The 16,294-nt window shown below is 45.9% G+C and overlaps 1 protein-coding gene across 1 annotated transcript in view; it reads left to right on the top strand.

Annotated features, from left to right (window-relative positions):
* Positions 1-15,256, top strand: part of ITPR2 (inositol 1,4,5-trisphosphate receptor type 2) — a 248,309-nt gene extending 233,053 nt beyond the window's left edge. Inside the window, exons 58-59 of the mRNA XM_066319661.1 lie at positions 10,837-10,998; positions 12,228-15,256. Coding sequence (XP_066175758.1) covers positions 10,837-10,998; positions 12,228-12,314 — 249 coding nt within the window. The 3' untranslated portion in view covers positions 12,315-15,256. The remainder of the gene's footprint in view (positions 1-10,836; positions 10,999-12,227) is intronic.
* Positions 15,257-16,294: the final 1,038 nt, after the last annotated feature.

Raw genomic sequence — 16,294 nt, forward strand, 5'->3', positions numbered from 1 at the left:
GAGACTGAAAAATTGTCTACAGCCAAGGCAGATAACTGCAGATGCTGAGGAAGGGAAGGACTGTGGGGTTCCCCAAAACCATGAGAGCAGTCAGTAAAAGAACAGAGAGATGAATTTGTTGCCTTACCAGGAACTCCATTTAAAAGTAAACAGGCCTGAAGCTGTTGGGACTCAAAACACAGCAGTGAGATTCTGCAAGATACAAACCAGGGAAAGGCTACAAAAAATGCAATTCTGCTTCTGACCTCTCACAGTGCAGAGGCAGCAAGATCTGGGGGGATTTGGTGTAACATTGGCATGAGCTTGATTTACATAGTGCTACAGATATGATGAAGTTACTTGTTTGCTGAATCTATCACAGGAGTAAAAATCCACTGGCCCGTATTACTCTGCATGGATAAGTTTCTGAATTTGTGTAACTTTGGTCTCATTGTGCCGTTTATCTTTCAGAATCAGCTTTATGAGATTTGTGTCAGGCTTTTCTATTTGGTTGCAAGGCTGCTTTGCAGAATCTTCTCTCTTGTTTGTGTGGTGGATGTGTGTATGATAAAAAGCTAAGATTGCATCATCTTTAATAAAAGGGAAGATGTATAGCCTAAAGAAATCAGATTAGTTGTAGAGAAAGAAATCAATCAGGTTGGCAAATTGCATCTGTGGGACAAAGTGCAAAATGCTTGTTTCATACAGTATTTATTGAACAAATTTGTTGAGAAGATGGTTAAAAATGCTCTACAAGAAAAAAAAAACTGGGAACCATTTTGTTCAATTTAAATGGCATTGATGTATTTTTTATATCATGAATTCTTGCAATATTACCAACAACAATCCCTGATAAAGTACTTTACACAATTGCCTCGCAGGGCATTTTGAGATAAAAGTATATATCGGAGATTGTAAAGTGGCTGCATCCAATTTATATATAATGGAACCCACTACAGCCATCCTCCAAAATTCAATAGATCAGGAATCACATTACAGTTCTGTGAGTTTGGGGTGCTAGGAGCTCTAAAGAGCATCCAAAGCAAACAGGCAACTTGAAATCATGTTTAAGGAACCCTGTGTATTTTATACACATGCGATTAAAATGTTTTGTTTCTGTTTTTCATTTTGCTGGGTGATGCTGAAGGAAAATCCTAAGTTTGGGTCTGTGATCATCTGCTTGTTCTCAAGTGAAAACTCAGTTTAACCAAACACAGCAAACCATTTAAAATGGTGGACTGGAAAAAAAGAAAAATGAGATCTGTACAGAGGATCCATTTTAATCCTTATTTCCCAGCAAAAGCACTAAATGGAAATGTAGTATAGACAGATAAAGGGTCATGCAGTACAATGGTGTTTTTTTCTTTTATTCATCTATGCCTCCAGCCTTGAAAACAACCCACGGTAAACACAAACCTGGATGAAGAGGGCCCAGTTTTGCTGGTTCCTGCCTATTTTCTGAAGGGAATAAAAGTGCTTTGTGCTTCCATCCAGGTGGATAGGTGGCACCTTGTGTGCTGCATCCAGACCAGCAATGGGGCCAGTCCTTGGCTTTCATGCCTGCATGGGCAAGGAGTTGTTCTCGTGCAGGAGTTGTTCAAGAAGTACAGAGGAAGCCACAGGCAATCCTTTGAGCAGAGCAAGGGGTCAGAGAGCAGGTTGATGGTGTTCAAGCCCATTGGGCTGGAAGGTGGCCATTGTCTGGTGGTGTTTTGTCAAGAGATGCTTAGTAGAGAAACTTAGATCTTTATCCCCTCTCCTCTGAGTGGTACTCGAGGATGGGCATTGTGATCTTCCAGGTCTTTTCCAGCCTTGATGATTCCATGATTCTGTGCATGTGTAAGGCACATGCATGATTGTGCTCAAAAACTTGTTCTGTGTGGTGATAGTCAATAATTCTTACAAATTTTCAAAGAAAGTGTCGTTCTTTCAGTTGTCCTTTCATACTGCCCCATGTGCAAAATACATCAGAGTGAAAATGGGCCCAGAGCAGGAACGTTCAGATCAGGACTCAAAATGCCTCTGCTCTGGCAGTATCCTAAACCAGAACAATTGCACTGCAATCAGCAGAGCACTGCCTGTGTAAAGCTGAGAACAAGGTCAAGTCCTGAGCCTCTGAAAAACGAGTCTCCAGCTGAGTCTTTGTATTTCCCAAAGATTCTGTTACACCAAATTGAAGCTAAAGCCAGGAAATGGACAGTACTTGCAAAATACAAGGTGACAGGATTAGAGAATTAAAGCTAAATGTGAAAAACCCCAAAACATAAATTTCAACAAATATGCTCCTGAATCCTGTGCTTCAAAAGCTAGGAAGCAGAGGTCATGGCTTGGAGTTTACCATGGAGTTAAACCCTGATCCATTGGATCAAAGCAGCAGGCACATTGACAAAAGCAGGTCAGAATTTGTGGTGTCTTCACCAGCTGGGTGGCACATATGTGTCTAAGGACATCATCCCTGGCCTGGTGCTGCCGGGGTCGTTTACATTGCAGTGGGATTTGTGCCGCTGGCTTTTGTCTGGAGTTCAGCATCTGGAGTGTGCTGCTGGCGTGTTTTGTGAAGGAAAATCAATATTAAAAGAGAAATGGGAGAAGCAGGGGCTTCAGCTTGCTGGTGCAAGCAGTGTGGGGGAGCGGGAAAGGCAAGGGGCCAGAGAGGCATCGGAATTCTGGTCACTCTAAACAAAGCCAACAGGAAGCAGCAATGCCACTGCTGGGCTCGGCGGGGTCTTGGCCCACAAACCAGTGGTGAGCTCACTGAAATGCTGTGGGGAGCAGCAGGGGAAGCAGAGGCAGGAACAGGTTAGACTTGGCAGAGCTGGGGCTGCATGGGCAGCTCGGCTCCTCTGCTGTGCCAGGGCTGTCCTGGCTGGCACTGGGGGAGCTGAGCCTGTGGGGCTCCAGAGCCGTGCCCCAGACCTGCCACGTTCCCCTGCACACAGGCTGAGCTTCCCACACCGAGACAGAGCCTCCCAGGCTGCCATTACAAGGTCCTTTCTTTAAGGACATGTGCACTTAATGTCAGAATATTGAAACCATACCCACGTGAACAAAGTTAGTAAGCCAGTGATTCATTGCTGTTTCAAACCCCTATCTAGCCACAGTAAATTTCTGCTCGGTAGTGACAGTCTGTGTCCACATGCAGGCTATGATTTACAGTTCTGTGTTTTGTATCAACAACATCTGGTTAACAAAAGAAGAAGAAGAAAAAAAAAAAAAGCCAAGAACATTTATTTTCTAACCTCTGTACCAGATGTTTCGTTATGCACAAGATCCAGGGATTATATCAGAAATAATTTAATTATTTTTAAATGAATAATCTGAAGTGTTTTTCCTAAAGTATGTCTCGTAACTAGTAACAACGTGAAAACATAAGAATGTGGAAAAATAAACTCATGCTTTACACAAATCTATAATTGTATCTATTTTAAGGGCACAAATATTATGGACCAAATCCTAGCTTTTGATGCTAGTGTTGGGATTCTGGAAGGTTTGCACAGGACAATATCAATTAACAGGGTTATGAGAGAGATAAAGTGGCAGCAACTGATACAGCAGAAGCAAGCAACAGCTCAGAAATGTGCCATGGGGAAGGGATGACACCAGAAGCAAGTATTTTTTCAAGGAGAGCAGCACTGGGGTGGGACACAAGCTGAGGCTCTCCAAGCACACAGGAGCTGTGCCCTTGCTCTCCCGTGAGTTCCCTGTGGTTCCTGCACACCTGGGTTCCACCTGGACAGTGTCTGGAATGTGCCATCTCAGAGACAAAGCTGCTTAGTTTGGTTTCTACTTTCCACCTTCTGGGGCAGAGTTGCTGAAGTGAGATCTGTGTGGCTGCTCTCTGGCTGCTGCAGCCCGGGTCAGGGTTGCCTTTTCCTCTCTAGGGACACACTGTGACTCACAGAGCTGCTGTTGGCACGTGGCTTGCCCTCAACAGCAGTGTGAAAGCACATTCAAACTTATGGAAAAAATGACTTTCACGATCGTTTCCATCTTTTGGAGGTAAATGCAAAATCCCTTAGGTGTGTTTGATAAGCAGAAATATTGTGGTGCTTGCCCTTTACAGAGCTTCAATTTTGAGTGTCAAAACTGCCCCATAGAGCATCAGAGAAAATTCTTCGCAATTTTGGGTTGATTATCATTCCTCACCGTAATTTTTGCAGGGGTATCATCAGTGGGAATGCTGATACAGAAACACTGAGACATTCATAACTGCCTGGCCTGGATATCAGTCTTGAAGAACTAACAGTTAGTCAGAATTACGGTGATAGATTCTGTTGCAGCCTTCAAAAACATTCAGCCAAGTTAAAATGAATGTAAATGCATCAGTGCTAAAGCAGACAGTGGCTCTGTGTTGTGGTTTCAACCTTCTTTCAGGGGGTAACAGGTTTTTCTATTTTCCTATGAGCTGTGGGAGCTGTAGCATGTATCAATCCAGTGTAGACCCAGCCAAAACTATTAGTTTTCTTGTTGCATAAAGATTAATCTGTAATTGCCAAGGTTTATTTTTATTTTCTTTGAATTACTGTTCTGGATGCATATAGATGCACAACAATTCCTAGTTTCCCTCCCTATATTCTTGTACAGCACAGATTGCTTATCAAATACAGTCTTAACATTAAAGTGTCAAACAGGATTTGCAGAAAGCTATTTGGGTTTGTAGTTTAGGATGAACATTTATCAAATTGTGGATTAGCTGAATCATGCACTGAACCAAATTATTATTGTCTGTGATTAAATCACAAAGTGGTTATTGCCCTGTGTCATCTAAAGCACACGATAGCTTAAATCTTGAAAATCCCCTTTTAAGGTGGCTATAGGAGCTACATAACTCTGGACTTTTAGGACCAGACTCTGTCCCTAGACAAAAAGAATAATAGCTTTTGAAAGGTCATTTGGACTGATCCCTCTCTGCTTCTGCGGGCAGCACATTTGGGAAGGGAATGGATGGGTTTATTTGCATTTCAGACATACAGAATAGTTCTCAGTAAATAGATCTCTTTGTAGCCAGCACTGAAGTATTTATTCAAGGTGCCGGCCCAGAAAAGGGGAGTGAACTGTTCCTTCTCATGCCTGAAAGGGCAGGGGCTGCCTGCTGGAGAGCAGTGATGCCCAGTTTGTTTGCCCTCATGCTGAGGGCACAGCGGACTGGCAGTGCCACTCCTCAGCCCTGGAGACCACGGGGTGACCGGCAGGGTCTCTCCTCGGCACCAGTGCAGCAGAGTTTTACCACCCCAAAGGGGCACTTGAGGGGCTACAGTCTCTCTAAAGATGTTCAGCTCTAAAGCTGCAGGAGCCTTTTTGGGGGGCTGCTGCTGTGGTTGCTGCCTGCCCACAAAGATGTGTTCCAGGCCAGCCCAGCACAGCACATGAAGGCACCGGTAGCAAACCTTCCTGGTGATTGATATCCACGCTCCTCTTGTGCACCCTTCTGCAGCCATCTACCTGAGGAGCAAGACGGCTTCCAGCACCCGTGTTTTCTCAGCCTTGCCGCTAGGGCACTGCCCTCCTGATGACAGCCTCGCTGAGTCACTGAGGAGAGAAGGATCCTTGCAGAACTGTGGGCTGGGGGACACAGAGGCAACTCCGCTGTCCTGCTGCCTGCAGCAGGGCAGGTCACAGCCCAGGAGGAGTCATGAGCAGTAATCACCGCTTGGTGAGCAGAGAGGAGGGAAGTCCTGAAAGGGCTTGTTTTCATGTTGCAACAAGGGGTCACGGGGTGGAAAGGGCTGGGAGTCACTGCATTAGAGCGTGCTGGAGAAATGAGTCTGGCACAGCTGACGGCAGCGTGGCACTCGCAGCCCGTGGCAGCAGCACTGGCTGAAAGTATGCATTAGGCTGCCTTTGCTCCTCTACTTCATCCCCCTTGTCCTACTCTTTGACCTATTTTCTCTCACTGTTATCTAGTAATCTATTTTTTAAAGGCTCAGCCCAGTCTTTCCTGCTGATTGCAGCTGATCCATCTCGCTGCTGGCCTGTGAAACCAGCACCTCCTAAAGAAACATCCCTCTGCCAATTACTCCGAAGGCATGGATTCAGCTCAGCATGAGAGCTTGATTGAAACCAGTTGGCTGTGCCAACGGGACTGGGATGGCTCAAGAGAGGCTTCGTACAAAGTATAGAAACTCTAAACAGATTTCTTCAGTCTTTCCTCCATCCATGCTCAACCGGAGCCAGCAAAGTCAGAAAAATGGCAATATTTTACCGAAGGGAGGGCTTATGCCACAGCTCTGCCATCCCCCTGGAAAGCCCACAGAAGGAAGGAGAGAGTTGCACAGAAAACTGCAGGAGGCAGACGCAGACTTTTGCTCTGAGCCTGCCTCTCTGAGACAGAGGGTTTGAGGTTTTCCAGCGAGCACAAGGAGCAAATCCTCTAAGCCCTGTGATTTCTCAGGCATGTGCCCTCACCGTGGGCACCTCGAGTTCTTGCACCCCGAGCACCTGCACAGAGGTCTGGCCCTGGGGAGCTATGCCTGTGGCTGCAGCCCCGCCAGCTGAGGGGGAGGATAGAGCGCGCTGGATCGCCGCACCAAATGTCTGCTCGTGTGCAGTCTCTCTGGCCCGCAGCCTTTTGGCTCACCCCACCTGCCTTTTTTCCCTATTTTTTTTTTTTCGCCCAGCTGAACTGGCGGAGAGGAGGCTGCAGCTCCTTTCTGTCCCTGCAGCTTTCCTGTCTGGCTGACGCTGTGCCCTGGACACAGATGTCTGCTTAAATATGGATCCTGCGAGGCACAAGTTATGCTTGCGGGAAGAGTGTGGAGCAGGAAGATGCTGTGATCTGTAGGTGGGCTGTGAATTGCTGCCGTCCTGTGCAAGAATGAAATAATAATAACAACTAACAACATACTGCCTGAAACCGTGGTTGTTTAGAAAGAAGATTCCGGTACATTTTCACAATTAATTATTTGTCCAGGCAGCTACTTCATTTAAAAGCGTCCCGTCCACATAGCTCACCCTCTGCGAGCTCATTAATGCTCAGGCTGTGTCACCTCAGGCTAACCTGGTGGCTGTTGACTGAGTCCCGTGACAGCTGTTTGCAGAGGTTTGCCCTGTTCCCTGCCAGCAGCCTGCCTTCCTCCTCCAAATTGCCTCTTGGTTCCAGGCAGGGTTCAGATTTCTCCGTGAACGCTATCCAGGGCAAAATGGTTCGATTTCTAAGAGTAGCAGGTAGGGTGTGACAGATAACATTCTGCACACCCCCAGGAGTGCTCCTGTGTGTTACAGCTTGAGGGTGTTGGTCAAGGTGAACCCTGGACCCAGCCCATAAACATTTAAGTCTCAGAACAAATGTTTGGAGTTGTACAAAAATGTTAATGACCTCCAGTTAATTGGCAAGCAATTACTTTGAAGTAAAAATAGCTTTCCCATTGCTGAGCAATCACAAGAGTGCTCGTCCCCCTATGAACACTGAAATTTTTGGCCAAGGAGCCTTGTCCAGCTTGCCTTCTGGATTCTGGCAGGTTTGTGATCAAAAGTTAGTTGTCCCCAGCACCAACTGCTGTTTGTTTGTGGTAGAGACTCAGCAAACAGAGGTGTCTGCCAAAGCTAATTTTCATGCTGCCCTTTAATAAAGTTCTGCAGTTCATAATGCAATGAAAAAGTAAGATCATATTGACTGGCCAAAGCGTGCGGTTCAGCAAGGGAAGGTACCTGCTGTGTGCACTATAAAGGAACTATCAGCGAAAGCTAGGTAAGTATTTTTAACCTAAAGACAGCCTGGCAGGCTATAATGTGTCTCCTACTGAATTTTGAATCTTTCTGAGCCTTTGCATGACAAAAATACACAGCTGGACTGACTTCATTAGTTGTGTGTTGCAGCTGAGAACCAAGAGGTTTGCACCTAACACAGCTCTTGGGAGTCCAAATGGGTCCTGTGGGCAGGTGTGTGACCTGTTGCCTCTCTGCCACCCACAAAAGTCAACAGCATCTTTTCATTTGGGCTCCAGTCCATGCAAACCTTCAGCTTATCTTAGAACTTGGGTCGAGTTCTTGCTTGGTCCTCCACAATACTGTGGGGAAAAAAGGCCCAGATTTTCTTGATCTGTAACTAAATCACACCTGGGTTTCATTCCTGGAAGAGATTACCACAGCATTTCTAGGAAGGCAAAAGCTAGGCACACGTGAATGAGCGGAGCCTGTGGCTGAAGTCCCGTGACTCTGGGGCTCGTGGTGGCCGAGAGGAGCTGGTGTGTGGTGCAGGGTGGTTCCAGCTGAAGAGCCACATCTGCTCCGTATGCTCCACAGCATCATGTGGCAGCGGGTGAGGTGCCTGCTGCCTGTTCCATCCCTGTCTCCAGCTGCTCCTGGCCATCCCTCTCTCCTGGCAGTGTAATGTCATACCGAGGAGGAGGGTGGCAGGTGACACTGGGAACCTCAGGAGAGCCAGGGTGTCTGGCATCTGCACAGATTCCTCTGGATGCTGCAGTGTGGTGCAGGGTCAGTCCACAAAAATCTTTCCAAAGCAGCTGGAGGTCTCTGCCTTGTGTCCTGGAGGAGTGAGGGAGTGGCAGATGGAAAAAAAAAACTAGCAAAATGCATTTCACAATCCTGGCAGCAGTACTCGGCAAACAGAGGAACCACAATGATGGAGTCTCAGATTGCTCTCCCTGTGCAGCCTGGCTTTAGGAACTTTGGCGTTGTTGTGAGGCTTGAAAGGGCTCCTGTTCCCTCCGCTGGCTCCTATGGCTTTGCATTTGGTATCTTCAGGTGCTTCTAGCAGGAGGAGCTGTAATGAGTGCAGATACCAGAGCTTTCCAGGAAACATTCAGGTACAAGTGAAGCTCTGTTCACTGTAGCTGCCTTGAATTAAAGTTCTGTGCCCGTAGTGGCAGACAAATTTGCTGGCAAACATTTGGAAAAAAAAAAATTAAAATAAAAAAAAATTCAAGCATCAATCCAGAAAGGCACTGTGCACAAACTAAGCTTAGTATAAATGAGTACACCTGTGCTCGACACCAGGCACGTGATGAATGCTCTGCTACATCCTAGCCAAAATAAATTTAAAATAAATATCAGCGTGTACTGGTGGAAGATGAATGCTGGTGTTGTAAGCAGGATCGCATGTGGCAGAAACAGGAGCCTCCCGCTCCGCGTGTCAGCTGGGGATATCCACAGGGAGCGTCACGTGCGCTCCACTCGAGCTCACCAGCAGAGCTGGTGAAAACAGGTTTTGATTTGAATGAGTTATGACCCATTGAAAATGGCATCATGCGTAACCACAGTAAATTGTCATAATGAGATCACGAGGCTCGGGAAGTGAGCGGCGAGCAAAGAGGCCTCGTTCCGCCGGCGCCCACGGCTGCCAGCCCGGGGCTGCAAAATGCAACCCAGGGACACGCTCCTGCTCCCTGGGCATCTCTGCTGATTTAGTGACAGGAACAGGGGTTGCACAGCCAGACAAAAACTCATTGGGAGTTTGGAGTTAAAAAGAATAAAAAGCTAAAATTCGTACAACTTTGCATTTAGTCTTATCCGGAGTGACAGAGGGGACTGGGCTAACACAAAGAGTGTACAAACATGAATACTGTTAGTGCTGCCATGCTCACCCTAGCTTAGCTTGGTTGTTTCTAAATCATGCTGCTGTAGGAGGGGAGGGTTTGGTGATCAGGACAGAGTACTACAGAGGTGAAAGGAAATCCTCTTGGAAGCATGATAAAGCCTTGGTGTATCCCAGGTTCACAGCTCCTGGACCCTGCTCAGGCATGGCTGGCCTGCGCTGCCAAGCTGTAAATGCTGCAGAACCATCACTGCCTTCTCTATTTTCTTAGGAAAAATAGAGGCAAAGTCTAAGATCAGTTTGATGGACTTAAAACTTTACCAAATACCTGGAAAATATAAGTAGCAGAGCTCCTGCCTTCCAGGTGTCCAGGATGTGTCCCAGCCACATCCTCCTGCTCCCTGCAAGGCACAGGGCAGAGGTGTGTGCATGTAACGCACTGCCCACTGCAGGATCTGCAACTTCCCTTTGTCTCAGGGCAAAGCAGGTTGCTCTCCACGTGGCTGCCACTCCTCCTAGTCTTGCACCCTTCCAGCTCCTCCATCTGTTAAGTTCTGCACACAAATATCTGTGCCCCTGAGCCATGGAGACAATTTGGGCTCGTGCGGATGGGCAGCACCTTCCTGACTCATATTGTCTGTTTACAGCAGTTTTGTCATGGCTGAATTCATAGCCTGAGCCCATGGATACAGAAACACCCAGCTCAGAGCTGTTCCATGCAGTGCAGGTCAGCCCTTGGCCGTGGGGTTGTGCTTGCATTTATCCAAGATATGCAGCCTGAACTGCACACTGAAGCCTAAGCCATTCCCAGGACCACACATCTCCTATTGTGGGCAGCTGGATCCAGTGGAGTCCTTCTGCTCTTCCAGTAGAAGTGCTTGAGGCTGGTCTGGAAGGCTCTTGTCTTGTTTTCGTGGTGTTGGCTTGCTGACATTGCTGCAAGGACAGCTGAAATAGATGGAGACCAGCCAAGCTGAAGAGACAGAGGGGAAATGTGTCCCTGCATACACTTAAGAGCAAAGCACGGGGAACACTGAGGCTTTCCAGGTATCCCAGAGGAGTGTTCCCAGTGGGGGCATTTCTGCCTGCCAGAGCCACAAGTGAACGTGCCAACACTGCCCACACTGCAGTACAGGTGCAGATGTGGGGAACCCAGATTTTCTAGTTGGTACCTTCTCTGTAGCTAAGGAGAACCAAGAATAAAACTGCTTGTTTGAAATACCTTCTGAATGTACTGCTTAAGCTCACTTGCTGTGTGTCATTCACAGAACAGAAGTCCTTCTGAGTTTTTATTCTCTAGTCTCAGCTAAGTAGCCCTGCATAAACCCCTGCTCACACACCTTATTTTTCTAATACCCGTGTAGGAGAAGAATTTGGACTGGTTCCCTCGGATGAGAGCCATGTCTCTGGTTAGCAACGAAGGCGACAGTGAACAAAATGAAATCAGGAACCTGCAGGAGAGACTGGAATCAACCATGAGCCTTGTAAAACAGCTTTCCAGTCAGCTGGCTGAGCTCAAGGAACAGGTAAGTGCCTGTGTGGGTAGCAAAGTGAGCACGTGTGGCTGAAGGCACAGCCTCCCATCTAGTTGCAGTCAGGACAGCGTTACAAAAGAGACTTTTGTCTCGGGAAGGTTTTATCTTTCCCTCCAGCAAGCTTTCTGGGTAGATACACTGATAAGGGTTTGGAGTGAAATTGTACTCTGTTAGCAGCAGCAGAGATCAGGTAAGGAGAAAATTCTGAGGGAGAATTAGTCATTAAATGCTCCTGGTGACTGTGGGGGTACAGAGGGGAAACTGCAGAAGGGATGAGGGGCTGCATGATCCGACAGTGGAAGCAATGTGTCAGGAATAGCTGCATACTGATAGGACCCTGGAGGGGAGAAAAGCATTCTGTGTCCAGCCCTTGGGTTTTTCCCCCACAAAGAACATCAACAGTGCCCCTGTGAAAACAATTTGCAGAGCCTGTTGCTTTGCTTGTGTCACCCTTGTGCTGGTGCCCCTCCCGCGGCTCCCTCTGCTCTCCCGTATGGAGCACAGGCTGCTGGCTTCCCTTAAAGCCTCCCTTAAAGCCCTGCTCCTGCCCACATCACCTGCCTGGTTTGCTCTCCCTTCAGGATTAAAAGGCCAGCTCCTTTTACGCTACAGGTGCTGGTCACCTCTGCTTTGCTCATTACATTCTCAGAAAAGCATTTGTGTGTTTTCTTTATGGGAAGCACTTCAGTGGCATCGACAGAGTTATCTAATTATTCCCCTTCAAATCCCTCCTTAAAACTTTTCCCTGTGAAAAAGCCAACAAAGGTTTAGCCTGGATGTGCTGAGACCATTGCTCATTGTGCTTACCCACAACATCCTGGTGGGATTTTTCTCATCCCCCTCTGGCTGGATCTCTTCTCCCCTGGCTTAAATTTAAACTCTGCGTGGCTGGGGCCATCTTTTAGTTCTGTGATTCTGCAGCACCAAGTGCAAATGCTGACCCTCTGCAGGGCTACACAACACAATAGCAGCACAAATAATACTCTGTAAGACCTGCTGGGGGATAAGAATAATGTATAAATGAGAATAAAATGTCCATACTTTGCAGGAAACAGATCTCCCACTTCAAAGACATCCCTTACTTGTAATTTTCTATGCTGAAGAAAAGAATTCCACTCCCTGTTGTTTTGCTTATATGTATCTTGCTCGGTGACTGCTAAATAATAGTAAGAAAGAAAAAAAAAAACCTCAACTTGTCTCTCTCTGCCTTTCCACCTTAGATGACAGAACAAAGGAAGAATAAGCAGAGGCTGGGCTTTCTTGGATCAAACACACCCCATGTGAATCATCACATGCCACCACCCTGATACCACGGGGAGAAGCCGTGACTAGCCTTTCATCAGTATTCCTGCTTTATTATAGAATAAAAAACTGAGATTGAGAGGAGTGAACAGTGCCTATTGTTACAAAGTTAAAAACAACCAAGTGCCAAGATGTTAAGTGGTTTAGCTCTGGGAACAATTTGTAGCTGTTTTTCATGGTTGAGAGGGACCACAACCTAGGATGTGAGCGATACAAGGCAGCTCGTTTGTATTCCCTGCCTGGCCCGGCTCGGCTGCGCTCGGCTCTGCGGCTCCAGGGCTCCAGGGCTGCCTGGGACAGAGCCTGGGACAGAGCCTGGGACACAGGCTGGGACACAGGCTGGGACAGCGCTTGGCCACATCCTGGGAGCCTCTTTCTCCCCAGAGCGCCAGGAGAACGGAGCTGAGCAGAAGAAGGAGAGGTGTTTATTGAGGCAAACATGACAGCCTGGCTCAGAATCAATAGGTCGTCTCTGGCTCACTTGCCAAACAGCAACATTAGTCATATTTGCTTGGCATTTACTGTTTTTTAATTACCGTAAATATGTCAGTCCGTAAGCAGTGATGTTGCTTCAAGTAACTTCCACTAGGAGGGAAAGGGGAGAAACCTCAAAAGACTGGGGGAAGAAAATTAAAAAAAAAAAAAAAAAAAAAAAGGAAAAAATAGAAAAAGGGTTGCAAAGAGAAACATTAACGCTTTTGAATTTTAGCTGTCACCATGCAATTTCTTATTTATAACATGGAGCACAATGGATCTACAGCTGTGGGAATGTTATGCACATAACACTGACAACATAACTGGAAGTGATTTCTTTCTCCTGGCTTCAGATGTTCTCGATTAATGTGGCCGTGAAGGTTTCACATACTGAGGAGTTAAACTGTGTTTTAAATTCGCGTTCCAATGGAGGATTCAAGGGGGGGGAAAAATTATACCTGTAGTTTGAAGCGTGTATGGGATTTTAATTTTTTAAAAAAGCTTAGAAATGTCTTTCTGTACAGAACTGTAATGGTGTCATTACCTTCCATAAACTCATTTTCAGCAAGAGTTGACTTGAGTAAATAAACACCATATTCTGTCAGCCTTCTTCTGAGCTAAAGATCGTGGGTTGATGGTTTTGCCTGCCCTTCCTGCTTCCAGGGGTTTGCAGGGAAGGCTGATGGGGAACAGGGGGCCAATATCAGAGAAGCTCCTTCCAGCTCTCAGCCCTACAAAAGGCAGCAGCTAAATCACCAGTGCAGGTTTCTGCTCTATCCTGTATTTTTTGGGATGGCTTGAAAGAAAAGTTGCAGGTTTTCCACAGGGCTCTAGGAGACTCTTTCATCTTTTAGGAAAAAAATTGAGGGGCACAAATGAGAGTTGTGTTCTCAGTTCACTTTTCATTTTCACTGGGTTTTGGTTACCAGATTGTCTCATATTTGAAAATGCACCTCTTGTTACATGGAGTCACTTTTTAAACTGAAATATTCTTGCAATGATTTGCCCCTGGAAATTTTTCCTTTTGTTACGAAAACCATTTTGATCAAAGGAAAAAATATTACTGGTGTAAATATTTTCCAGTTTCTTCCTGGAGAAATGCTGTTGTCCTGGTTAAGGCACAATTCAAACCAACAGACCTAGAGTAAAGGGAAGGAAGGGGTATTTCACTCTTTTTATCCCAAATTCAAACCAGTTCTTTAAGCTACTTTTTTTCTCTTTTTTTTTTTTTTTTTTTTTTTTTTGTGTCAGTGATATGGCTGAGATAAAAGTGATATATTTTAGCACTAAATTTATATCTTCTACCATTAAAACATCTCCTGTTGGCTTCAATTGTGTCCTTCAAAAACAGTGTAGAAATCAGAGTTCTGTATGTTTTACTGGAAGAAAATCTCTTTCTGTTGGCCTTAGTCCAGAGAGCACCCTGGTTGTGAGACGTGATGGCCAAAGGAGATGCCCACAAAAATAAAGTCAGCAGTAGGCTGGTAGAGACTCAGACCCTGTAGCTGTATTAATTCATATTAATTCATACAGTTAATCTGCTGTATGATCTACTCACAGCTTCTCTTGCAACGGCAATTTCCTCTTCCTCACATGTGTGGTTCTAAAACACAAAGCACAGTTCAATTATAAGATAAGTTAAACTCTCATTATTTGTGGGGAGGATGAGTGGTTGGCTAATACTGGAATTGGTTGGCACTTTTCTTGTTTACACTCAGAAAAAGCAGCTGCACCTCTGCACATCACGGGAGGCTTCTGCTGCTGGAGCTGGAAGAACTTGAGGCTGGATGGGTTTGTGCCCCGAGCTCAGGGCTGCAGTTGGGTGCTGCTGGTGCTCCCTCTGTCTCACACCCCAGATCACATCCCCTCAGGCTTGGGAGCCCAGCTCCCGCTCTTCAGAAGGGAGAGTTACAGCATTCAAATCAGAGAACAGATGCTGGTTTGCCTTGGCCTTTCTGCTGTTCATAGCTTCCCAGAGAGATCTCCGTGATCAGTAACAGTAGGTGATGCGACTTGCACAGACTGTAAATATATTTCACTGAGAATTTCGACATCCTTGCTGTTTCTGTCAAAACTTAGGCCCTGCCCTGCTCTCATCCATGTGAGCAATCTGTACACTCACATGTGGTAAGGCAAACAGGAGGTTCCTTGCATGGGTTATGATTGCAGAGCCAGGCCCCAAGACTTAAAGATTGTGAAATATCCCCATGAATGAGTTTATAACAAAATTCATTGTTTTATACATATATTTATGTGTATATCTTTGTTTAATGCAGCTGGGGTAACCTCTTCCTAGGCAAGTATCATTTACCTTACCTATTTATATGAAATGATTGCAAAGAAGTTAAAACATCTAAGAACTTTTAATGCCTTAGAGAGATTTATAATTATAAGCTCCTTGACAGTTAAAATCTACTTAAGTAAATGTGTCCATTGCTGCTGAATGTAACTTTTAATAAAGTGTGTCATTTTATATACGTCTGTCTCATTCTTGGTGCTAAGGCTGGGGGGAAATGTGTGTTCTGCTTTGGGAAGAGCAGGCTGGGGGGTCGTGGGTGGGGGACCAGGCTGTGGATGTGCACCCATTCCTTCAGCCCTGGATGGATGGAGGCTGAACGCAGCGAGGAAAGCCAGAATTTGTTTTATTTCAGGCACAGATTGCTCCATCCAGGATGATGGATCCAGGAAAGCTTTTCCCAGAGGTTGGCTGAAGCTGGGTGTAGGATTTGCTTGATTGCTCTTGGTTTAGGCCAGGAGAGCCCTGGGTGAAGGTGGGCAGAGCAGGGACTGTGATGGATCGAGTGTTACAGGTGGGGATGAGCAGGCTCAGGCCAAACAGCCTCAGGGTTTCTGCCACTGCCTGATCTTTTCCAGCCTTTATGGTTCCATTCCACTATGATGCAGGCTTTTCTCCACGAGATTTTTTTGCACTTTTAAAAAAATGTTTTTAGTGTAACTCTTTCAGGTAGCACATTGAGAGAGGGGCCAAGGGCTTTCTCCACTCCTCTGGGTGAAAGAATTGAGAAAGACAAATTGTGTCTCTCAACTGAGACAACTTGGGCTGAGGAAATCCATGGTTTTGTGGAAAAAGGAAGAGCCTGCCCTACAAGCCTGTGGCTGGCAAACTACACCATACAAGTGCTTTGTTTCTTTTTTCCCAGCTGCTTTTTTTACAGATAGTCAATATTAATGAGGAAAAGAATAAGGCCTCTTCTTATCGAGAAAAAACCTGCTAATTAATTAGTAAGAAAAATCCTATTAAATAGAGCATGTCGTTTCTCCTGTGCAATTGTTCAACCAACTTACTGAGATTTTGAGTAGAATTAACTCTTTTTTCTATTCTCTGGTATGATTTTAAGGCTAGATAGAAAGATTGTTTACCACTAGGTTTGTTAGATGGTTTTGCAAAAAGAATATCCTAAGAGAAAACAGGGTTCCATGCAGCAAACTTTCAACCTAAGATTAGTCATATTTAAAAAGCCCCCAAACCAACATTAAGCTTCTAAGCCCA

This window comes from Sylvia atricapilla, chromosome 5, assembly GCF_009819655.1.
Source record: "Sylvia atricapilla isolate bSylAtr1 chromosome 5, bSylAtr1.pri, whole genome shotgun sequence".
Taxonomy (NCBI): domain Eukaryota; kingdom Metazoa; phylum Chordata; class Aves; order Passeriformes; family Sylviidae; genus Sylvia; species Sylvia atricapilla.